The sequence below is a fragment of the Panthera pardus genome, unplaced genomic scaffold (genome assembly GCF_024362965.1).
Source record: "Panthera pardus isolate Hobbes unplaced genomic scaffold, ASM2436296v1 HiC_scaffold_1, whole genome shotgun sequence".
Classification (NCBI taxonomy): domain Eukaryota; kingdom Metazoa; phylum Chordata; class Mammalia; order Carnivora; family Felidae; genus Panthera; species Panthera pardus.
In genome coordinates this window covers 69481451-69492681 of record NW_026526654.1, presented here as the reverse complement: position 1 = coordinate 69492681, position 11231 = coordinate 69481451, and the positions used below count along the sequence as shown (strand labels likewise).

General features: G+C 45.1%; 1 protein-coding gene across 1 annotated transcript in view; it reads left to right on the top strand.

The window, feature by feature from the left end:
• The first annotated feature begins 331 nt into the window (after nucleotides 1–331).
• Nucleotides 332–11231, top strand: part of EBPL (EBP like) — a 33348-nt gene continuing 22448 nt past the window's right edge. Inside the window, exon 1 of the mRNA XM_019447614.2 lies at nucleotides 332–537. Coding sequence (XP_019303159.2) covers nucleotides 367–537 — 171 coding nt within the window. The 5' untranslated portion in view covers nucleotides 332–366. The remainder of the gene's footprint in view (nucleotides 538–11231) is intronic.

The window sequence follows — 11231 nt, the reverse complement described above, 5'->3', positions numbered from 1 at the left end:
AAATTCTTCCCAGTCTATGGGCAAAATTTCTAACATTTTGGACTTCACTTTGTTGCTTAAGGTTCTGAACCTTGTGGAAAACCAAACCGCATCAGAAAATGTGGCTCTACTACCAGTCCCTTGGTGTTGGGCTGGGAACAGGTTTCGTTCTGGCAGTTGGGCGACTTCGCGAGCAAGATCCTCACTCTTCTGAAACGCTCCAGGCGCAGCTGGGTGGCCGGGACGCCAGACGGGAAGGGAAGCCGTTCACCCGCCCGCCCAGACCGAGCGGCCCCGCCCCTCCCCGGCGGCCCCGCCCCGCCCCTTCTTGGCATTCCCCCCCCCCCCCCCCCCCCTTTCCTGGCTCTCCCGGCCGCCGCCGGAAGCATGGGCGCGGGCTGGGAGCTGGGGGCTGCGGCGGGGCGCTCGCTGCTGCTGTGCGCCGCGCTGCTGGTCGGGGGCTGCGCGCTGGGCCTGCGCCTGGGCCGCGGGCGGGCGGCGGCGGACCGCGGCGTGCTCGCCTGGCTGTGCTATGACGCCCTGGTGCACTTCGCCCTGGTAAGTGCGGACGCCGCCGCTCTCGGGACCCTCCCCTCCCCGGTAGCGGGAGTTTCCGGTAGAGGGCCGGGACCCTTTGGCCGCCCCAAGCCCTGGAGCGCGAAGTCTGCGGAGACCCCGAAGGTGCTTGGAGGCCGCGATGCTTGCACCACCTCTCGGTTCCCTAGTCCGTAGAAAGCGCATCTTCCCAGGGGGCGCAGCCGTTCCTCTACCAAATTAAAAACAAGCGAACAAAAAATCTCTGAAAATTATTTCTGTACTGTGTTATGTTAGATTGTAAGCAGCCCAAAGGCCTTGGCTTTCTTGACTTGTAACCTGCACATTTGAACTGAAACTAATGGAGAGCGAGAGAGTTTTTGAATGCTCCAAAGAGAGCAAGGAGAGACGAGGAGGCGCACTGCGCAAAGTCCGCGAGCCTGTACCAAAACAAAAAAGCCCGGTGCCCTAAGAGTAATCACCGTGTTTTGGGTAATGACTGTATGCCAGGCACAGCGCTGTGTTTAATATTTCCGATCTTTACAATACCCTGTAACTTCTTTATTGACTCTATTTTACAGAGGAGAAAGCAAGCCCTGGGAAGTTAGGTGACTTCACCGTGCCACCCACCTTGAGTTCTGACTTGAGTCTGGCTCCAAAGCTTGCACCCTTTGTATCAAACCGGGCTTTGAGAATCGTGTCCCTCAAAATTCAAACCACTTTATAAATAGCGAGGAGGTTAGTATTTAAGGGAATTCTATTGAAATGCCCCCTTCCACTATGCACACACTTTTTTTTAAGTTTTGTTTTTTTTTTAATAACTATGCCAAAATAGCTTTTTTGCAAATTTGACCTTGCTTAAATCTAGGCAGACCTGTGGTTGATGTGAAACCAGAGTCTATAGTATTAAGAAAGGAGAAAGCAAGATCTTTCATAATTATTTAGGTTTCTAAATGTTTATCAATTGGATAGGTGCACATACCAGATGTTACTGGAATGCGAAATTCTTTCTTTCCTAATAGTTTACAAGTGGAAATAAGAGACAGCGAATAGTTCCTTCAACTCTTTTGTTTATGGAATTGACTTTCTAAGCTCTCGTTGGACACAGGGTCTCCCAAAGAACAGGGGCAGCAAAACAGGTGGCTAGGCCCGCTTAAAGAAAATGTATTATAACATATTTTAGACGTACAAAAATGTATAATAATACTAACACATATACCCATATGTCCATCACCTAGTTTAATAAAATCAAGTCTGCCTTTCAAGCACAGCCTTTTACAGGTAACACCAGGTACATCTCCATTTGTGGCAACTTGAGGTATATGACCCAATGCATGGAGTCGTTGCTCTGGTTTCCTCCCACCCTCTGTCCTGAAGGAAATGTCCCTCCCACAGCTCTTTACTTTACCTGCAGTCCCAACTGCAGAAGAGTCCACTGTATGAATGCACCGTACCTTAGTTTTTTAAAAAGTGCACATTTTCCCCCCATATTAGAATGACCAATGACATAAAACCACTGTGGGCTATTTTGTTGATATTTTATGTCTGTGAAATTGGGATGTATCTTTTTTTCTTTTAATGTATATTTATTTTTGAGGGAGAGACAGAGTGAGCAGGGGAGGAGCAGAGAAAGAGGGAGACATAGAATTGGAAGCAGGCTCCAGGCTTTGAGCTGTCAGCATGGAACCTGACATGGGGCTCAAACTCATGAACTGCGAGATCATGACCTGAGCTGAAGTCGGACGCTTAACCAACTGAGCCACCCAGGTGCCCCAAAATTGGGATGTATCTTATAATTCATGATGAAATACGATAATCGAACCAGCTCATATTAATGGGTATGTTTCTATTTTGCAGTTTACACACAGTTCTTTGACTAGCATCTGTGTATACTTACCTTAGGGATCGGTGAGGGGGGCACTTGGATTAAGGTTGAGGCCTGCAAGAAAAACACATGCCCGTATTCTCTTTGGTCGGGAGTTTGCTGCACGAATACCGAGAAATGTGGCAGAGGCTAGGATTGGAAAATAGAGCCTCACGGAGAACTGAAACTACAACTCACTTATTCACACTGGAACCTGAGCTGCCTCTTCTTACCCCTTTAACTTTCTCAGAGGGGAGGAAATGTTTGGATTTGTTGGACACCATCAAATGCAGAGCTCCCGGTTCAACAGTGTTTCAAGCTAAGCATTCCCAGGGGGCACTTCAGCTCCCCGATGTCCAACTGGACTGTGGTCACCAGGGGCTGCCGCACTGGTCTTCAGTTCAGTTGGTTATGGCCAGGCTGATTTCCCACCAGTGCACCTGGAAGGAGCCATGGCAACATACATAAAGAAATCGGTGGTCTGGCTCACTGTTTCTCAGAGTTGGCCATGGCGTGTTGTGCACTGGTGCCTCCTGGTTTTTCCCCCTCATCTGCAATCTAAGTATAGCATTCTAGGCATGGCCAGGGCGCGGAGGAAGGATATGTATGCCTGTGTTTTGGGAAACACATCCTGATTGACTAGAACACAGGGTCTACCTGGGAAAGAAGTAAATTATCCTGATTGATTCCCCCACGTGCCACAGGGCAACACAGTGAGGAGGGCCCGTTGGTACCTGCCCATTTAATGGGTGCATTACCGGTGAGGAACTGCACACTTAGGCTCCCATCTCATATGGAGTTGCTGGTGACCTGCTCCTACCTCTCTGCGGAGAGTGTTTATCTTTACTCAGAATGTAAACAGATCTCTGGGGAGGAAAGGCAGGGTCTTTATCTTTACCACCCTGGAACATCTTGGGAGGGAGAGGTCTCTCCAGGCTTTACTACCTTGGAATGTCTCCTTATGTAAATATTCTTAAATTGGTGTAAATGCCTGTGCTCAGAGACCTCAGTCAGTGCAGGAATACGAGATATACACGGAGAATGCTCTCCCAGTGCAGTGCATGCTGGATTGCAAAGGATAGTTGAGGGGCAAGAAGATCAGCTAAAAACAATTGCAGTATTTTAGGAGATGAAAGAGGGCTGAGCTAAGGTGGTATTGGAAGTTAAAATGGGGAGGAGAGATAAATACGAGAGACCTTCCAGGGGAGAATGTTATAGGTCACAGTGACCACTTATACATCAGGGATGGAGATGATGTTGGAGTTTAGAATCTGGCTAACACGGATAATGTTGACAAGGTTAACGAAGACAGGAAGATCAGATATTAGAACTATGAATCTGGGGTTCTGGTGTGTAGTTGAGGAGAAATGGTCAGAAGGCAGTTGAAAACCCAAGACAAGCTGGTGAGATGGATTCAGGGCAGAATGGAGAGAGTTGGACATTTTTACTGCGTTGGAGGAGACAGCAGGAAGCTCTGGGAGTGAGTGATTTCTGAGGAGAGAATAGAAAGGTGCAAACGCTGAGGAATGAGAGCAGAATCTTTAAGTGTCTAAAAATGTACATATATTTAACGAGTAGGAAGGGGAGACAGTGGACCGGACCAGTGGACCAGACCAAGAACCAGGATAGTGCTGGGCCCTGAGACCCAAGGGAAGGAATTTCAACATCACTGTTAATTGTTGTAGCACCATTAAAAAAAAAAAAAAAAAATGGTGAGGGCTGAGCCAGAGCCTCTGGGTCCAGTGATTAAGAAGCTATTGGTAGGGGGCACCTGGGTGGCTCAGTCGGTTAAGGGACTGACTCGGTTTCAGCATGATCTCATGGTTCTTGAGTTCGGGCCCTGCATTGGGCTCTGTGCTGTTAACGCAGAGCTTGCTTGGGATCTTCTCTCTCCCTCTCTCTCTCTGCCCTTCCCCAGCTCTCTCTCTCTCTCAAAATAAATAAACTTGAAGAAGAAGAAACCATTTGTAGGGGCATCTGGCTGGCTCAGTTGGTGGAGCCTTTGACTTTTTGATTTTAGGTCATGAGTTCAAGCCCTGCATTGGGTGTAAAGTTTACTTAAAAAAAAAAAAGTCATTGGTAAACGTGGTACTGTTTGAGAAGCTAAAGACAAGGGCTTAGCAGGTGGGGTAGCAAAGATGTGGAGGCAGCCTATGAAGACCTCCAAGAGATTTGGTGGGAGGAGGAGGTGGGGGGTGTAGGCAGGGAGCTCAAGAGACATCGAGGGACCAGGCAGGAATCTTGGGTTCTGTCTGAGAGGGGAAGGTCTGGGAGCATCTGTGAGCAAGAACGTGGTCGAAGGAAGAGTGAAGGGGCAGAGAAGTGGGCTGTGTAGCACATGCTGTCTGGTGCGGTGCCTGCCTGCGTGAATTAACGCACAGCAGAGCTGAACCTGCCTCAGTCTACCACATGTCCTCGCAACAAACCCGTCTGACTAGTTCCTCCCACACTTCTGTCACTGAGAGCCTGACCGAGGCTTGTCCATCAGGGTGAGGGGCAGTTGTCACTGAAAACACGGGCTTCAGTTGTCTCCATTCATTCTACCTTAACCCCCATGAGTCGTTCTTTAACAAGTCCTGAGTCCCAGTGGCTGCTCAAGTCCCTATTAATTTGTGTATTTTGGACATTACTCTTTTCCATTTAGCATCACCATCTGTTCCCACCTTCCACCACAATCACTTCAGCCTCCGACTCTTGGGATTCTAAAAATTTCTTCCTCCTCCTACTTGCTTTATCATTAGGTCTCAAGTTGCCTTTTAGCTCACAGTCTGTTACTGTCTCTGTTTTCCTTTTCCTCTTCGTTGGTTTTGTTCTAAGATAGATACCCTCTCTGGTGAATGCATTTATAGCCTCCGTGCCGTTTGGCAGATCTGGTGAGTCACGGTTGGTCTTGCTATATATTAGTGGTGAAGCTTTGTGGTGGTTAATTTTCTGTGTCAACCTGGCTGAGCCGTGGCATGGCCAGTTATTCGCCCACGTGTTATCCTGAATGTTCTGCGAGGATGTTTTGGATAAGATGAACATTTATGGGGCGCCTGGCTGGCTCAGTCGGTAGGGCATGTGACTCTTGATTTCAGGGTCGCGAGTTCAAGCCCTATGTTGGGTGTGGAGCCTACTTTAAAATAAATACATTAATTACATTAAATGACATTTAAATTGGTAGACTGAGCAAGGCAGATTGCCCTCCCTAAATGTGAGTGGACCCCATCCACTCAGCTGAAGGTCTGAATACAACAAAAAGGCTGACCTTCCGTAGAAGGAGCTAGAATGCCTCCTGGCTGACTGCCTTCGCACCGGTGCATTGGCCTTTTCCTCCTTCAGTCTCAAACTGACACAGTGGCTTTTTCTGGCTCTCAAGCCTGTATGTAGCCTTTGGACTAAAGCTACGTTGTCAGTTCTCCTGGGTCTCAGGCCTCCGGCCTCAGACTAAAACTACATCATCAGCTTTCCTGGGTCTCCAGCTTGCACTCACCCTGTGGGTTAGGGCACTTGTCAGCCTTCATAATCCTATAAACCACTTCCTTAGACTCAGTCTCTTCGTGTGTGTGTGTCTGTGTGTATGCCCATCCACTGTTCTGTGTCTTGGGAGAACCCTAACACAAGCTTAGAAATGATGCCAAGTTGCAAGTCCAAAGAACAGCACCCATAGTGACCTGCTGGCCTTTTTCAGGGTGTGGGTGCACGGCCCTTGCAGTTCTGCAGACCAGAACTCAGTTTGTTTTCTAACGTCATTGCGTAAGACGTGCCACCTAGCAATAGGGACAGATGTCTGTGTAGCCACACCTCAGAATGAAATCCTGTTCTGGTGCTCCTCATGTCCACAAGATTGGAGTCCACCTGGGTGCCCGGTGCTGTGCTGGACACAGAGAGAACGGATGGCCTGTGTCCTCTCAGAACTTCGAGAGCAGCAGAGAATTTTTCCCTAGGTATTTCATACGGAGAATAACAGTTATTAATGTCACTCTCAGCGTAACCCATGTGAGAAATTTCTTTTGCAGGTAATGCTGGGAGAAGCTTAGTTTCTCCTTAAAAAATTGGTCCATTGCTGGGGCGCCTGGGTGGCTCAGTCAGTTAAGCGTCCGACTTTGGCTCAGGTCACGATCTCACAGTTCGTGAGTTCGAGCCCTGCGTCGGGCTCTGTGCTGACAGCTCAGAGCCTGGAGCCTGCTTCACATTCCGTGTCTCCCTCTCTCTCTGACCCTTCCCTGCTCATGCTGTGTCTCTCTCTGTCTCAAAAATAAATAAACATTAAAAAAAAAATTAAAAAAAAAATTGGTCTATTGCTTTCTCACAGCAAGAACAATGTTAATGTTTTTCCCCTTTCACTTGGCTGCTCGGAAGCTCAGAACCGCATTAAACTCTATAATAACAAAAGAAGGTCTACGTATGTATCTTCTTACTGGCCTCCTGATCTGGATTCTCAATTTGTTTTTTGTATTTTTTATGACTGATATTTAGAAACTTTTAAGTACATTTTACCATTTAATTGAATGTCTTTTTGTAATTGACCTAAAATATAAGATGAAGTGTATAAATACTTCAAAAAATTTTAATGCAGCTAAAATTGATTTCCTTTGAAATGGAAGAGATGTTCTAGGGAAATACCATGTTGATTTTTTTTTTTCCTTTTGTAACATGAAACACAGTTTGTAACTATTTGGTCTTCCTCTATCCCCAGTACCTGGCGTGGTGCCTGGTTTGTACCAGCCGTTCTAGAGAATTTGTTAATATTCAATGAATGGAAGAATGATTCTATCATTTTAATTTATAGTAGTTATCAGTCACATGTTAAGCCTCAAATAGCTCAAATATCTAAAAGGTTAGAATGTTTCTTCTGCATCAGTCTTTTTAAAACAAAATTGGCGTAAATCATTTTTTAAATTACTGTATTTTATTTTTATAAGGAGAGATAGAGAGTGCACACAAGAGTGATAAGGGAGAGAGAGAGAGAGAGAGGGAGAGAGAAAGAATTCCAAACAGGCTCCATGCCTAGCACGGAGCCCGACTCAGAGCTCAGTCCCACAAACCATGAGATTCATGACCTGAGCTGAAGTCAAGAGTCAGATACTTAACCAACTGAGCCACCCAGTGCCCATTTTTTAAAAATTTATTATTTTATTTTATTTTATTTTATTTTATTTTATTTTATTTTTAGAGAGAGAACAAGAGTGGTAGAGGGAACATTAGTTTAAATTGTGTATTCCCAGGATCGTTGCAAAACATATAACATTTACATATCCAAAAGGAAGAAGGTAAAACTAGCTAGAGATAATTACGGTTAGTATTCTTAAGAATAGTCTTCCAGAATTTATATGAAAATATATATCCAGATAAATGTTTTTCAGAGTTCTTTTTTATAAAAATGGGGTCATACTAATCATTCTCTGTTGCTTTTTTCACTTAACTGTGTTCAGTGACCATCCATATCACTATCTCTTGAACTGCCTCATAATTTTAAATAACTCCAGAGGACTATATTGTATTTTATTATAATCTATTTAACCAATCCTTAATTGTGGGACTTAAGGCTCTTTTCAGTTGCCGGCAATTATATAGAAGGCACTCTGTGCATTTTTCTGAACTTGTATAATTGTTTACCCAGGATAAATCCTGAAAATAGGGTTGACGGGTCTAAAGGAAAAGAGTTTTTAAAAACTCCAGAAAGATAGTGACCATTTATATTCTCATCAGCAACTTTCTCACACCTGGGCCAGTGTTAGGTGTCATTATTGAATCAGATACCTCTTTTGCCCTGGCTCAAGTCAGTTCTTGGTCTCATTTCACCCTTGACAAAATGTTCTGTCCAGCCACCACCATGGCAGCCAACTCTAACTTTGACTTCATTCGCCTCCCGGAGCAGGCAGCACCTGCTCTCGCCTCCTGCCCCAGGCCCCTTGAACGCAGCTGAGGTGTGAGATCCTTGAGACCCACTCACCTTCCACACACCTGCCATGGAATGAACCTTTGGCAGTGACATTTGGGAGCCCCGGGATCAATTCTTCTTCCTCCCTTCCCCAGAGAAGGACTCCCTAGAGAAGCAGTAGTTCATACAGTCTTTGGAAAAATTCAAGATTGAGACAGCTAGCCTGTTACTGAGTGCTGCTACTAAGTTACTAAGCTCAGTAATGCTGCCTCAGACCTGGTTTGTCCATCTCTGTTTCATTCCCCCCCCCCCCCACCTGCTTCCACCTTCCAGTCTCCCTGGGAGAACAATTCCCATAAAAGTAGTGGAACACAGTATAATGCTTTCCAGGGGACCAAAGCCAAGATATCCCTTCTCTCTTTTTTTTAAGTAATCTCTTCACCCTATGTGGGGCTCAAACTCATGGCCCCATGATCAAGAGTTATGTGCTCTACTGACTAAGCCAGCCAGGTGCCCTGATACCCTTTTTCTTAACAGTTGTGTACTGTTCCTTAGCATGGATAATTGAACCGACCGTGCAACCTCAGGTTATGTCTAATTGCTTTTGCCACTAAAACCAGCCAAAAATCTATAATAAATTCCTAGAGCACGTATCTTTACTTCTGTAGGATGTTTAATAGAACTGAAAACAATCAAAATAAATTGAATTGGCAAGCTCGCATCTTGTCCAGCAGTTGGAAATTCAACCTCAGGTAGTAGGGGTTTTCCTTTTTTTTGTAGAGTCTCATGAGATCCCAGGAGACTTACGTGATTCCCAGAAGAAAAGGAGTGTGTAACCTTTGCTCCGTCCTGATCACAGCTGATACCCTCACTGACGGAGCCCCATGCTTTCTAGAAGGCCAGCAAGCCTGCTGTTCTGTGCCAGGCTTAAAATAAGAATTTGAGGCTTAGATCCGTAGGGTCCACCTCCTAATAGCCTGTTTTTCTGTAGGGCTCATCTTTCCTTATTGATCTGAAAGGGATGTCACATGATAGTACAGATGATGTCACTCACATTTCCTTGTGCATGCTCTTCTGTTTGGCCGAGAAGGTGTCTCAGCTGCATTTGTGGACTAATCCATCCTTTTCCCACATATTATGCATAGATAAGTTGGGAGATTTTTAAAATGTGGTTACAGAGGCGACTGGGTGGCTCAGTTGGTTAAGCATCCAACTCTTGATTTCTTAGATCATGATCCTAGGGTCATGGATCAAGCCCCATGTCAGGCTCCATGCTGAGTGTGGAGCCTGCTTAAGATTCTCTCTCTCTCTCTCTCTCTCTCTCTCTCTCTCTCTCTCCCTCCCTCTCTCCCTCTCTCCCTCTCTCCCTCTCTCCCCCTCTCCCCCTCTCCCCCTCCCTCCCTCCCCCTGCCCCTCTGTCTCTCTCTCTCTCTCTCTCTCTCAGATAAAAAAAAATAAGAAGAAAATAAAAAATAAAATTTGGTTGTTTCATGAATCTTTTAGTTTCTGTTCTGTCCATACAGTTTCTATTACTTTAGCCTTATCCTGAATTGTATTTCTTTTTTTTTAAGTTTACTTATTTATAATCTTTATACCCAACGTAGGGCTCAAATTCACTACCCTGAGAGGAGTCCCATGCCCTACCAACTGCACTAATGAGGCACCCCAAAGGATAATCTCTTTTTTCCCTTTTTTTATTGAAAAAAATTTTTTAGTGTTTTTCTTTATTTTTTAGAGAGAGAGAGACTGAGCGTGAGCAGGGGAGGGGCAGAGAGAGAGAGGGAGACACAGAATCCGAAGCAGGCTCCAGGCTCCAGGCTCCAAGCTGTCAGCACAGAGCCATTAGCACAGAGCCCGATGCAGGGCTCAAACTCAGAAACCGCAAGATCATGACCTGAGCCATAGTTGGACGCTTAACCGACTGAGCCACCCAGGCACCCTTCTTATTTTTTTAAGTAGTCTTCATGCCCAATATGGGGCTCGAACTCATGACCCCAAGATCAGGAAGCATACTCTGCCAACCGGCCAGGTGCCTTCCTTATAGTGAACTTTAATATCTATCTGACAAAGCGAACTTCTTACCACTCATTTTTAAACACTTTAAAATGAATTCTTCCACATGAATTTCAGATGAATTTGCCAGGTTCTGAAACTTGGTATTTTGGTTTGGGATTTTCTTTCTTTCTTTTTTTTTTTTTTTTTTCAATATATGAAATTTATTGTCAAATTGGTTTCCATACAACACCCAGTGCTCACCCCAAAAGGTGCCCTCCTCAATACCATCACCCACACTCCCCTCCCTCCCACCCCCCATCAACCCTCAGTTTGTTCTCAGTTTTTAAGAGTCTCTTATGCTTTGGCTCTCTCCCACTCTAACCTCTTTTTTTCTTTTCCTTCCCCTCCCCCATGGGTTTCTGTTAAGTTTCTCAGGATCCACATAAGAGTGAAAACATATGGTATCTGTCTTTCTCTGTATGGCTTATTTCACTTAGCATCACACTCTCCAGTTCCATCCACGTTGCTACAAAGGGCCGTATTTCATTCTTTCTCACTGCCATGTAGTACTCCATTGTGTATATAAACCACAATTTCTTTATCCATTCATCAGTTGATGGACATTTAGGCTCTTTCCATAATTTGGCTATTGTTGAGAGTGCTGCTATAAACATTGGGGTACAAGTGCCCCTATGCATCAGTACTCCTGTATCCCTTGGGTAAATTCCTAGCAGTGCTTTTGCTGGGTCATAGGGTAGGTCTATTTTTAATTTTTTGAGGAACCTCCACACTGTTTTCCAGAGTGGCTGCACCAATTTGCATTCGGTTTGGGATTTTCTTAAACCCATACATTAATTTGAGATTAAGTGATGTCTTTACAATACTGAGTCTCCTCTAAGAACTAAGTGGATCTCAATTTATTTAAATCTTTTGTTATAGTCTCTTAACATTCTTTTTTTTTTAATTTTATTTTAGAGAGAGCACGATCAGGGGAGG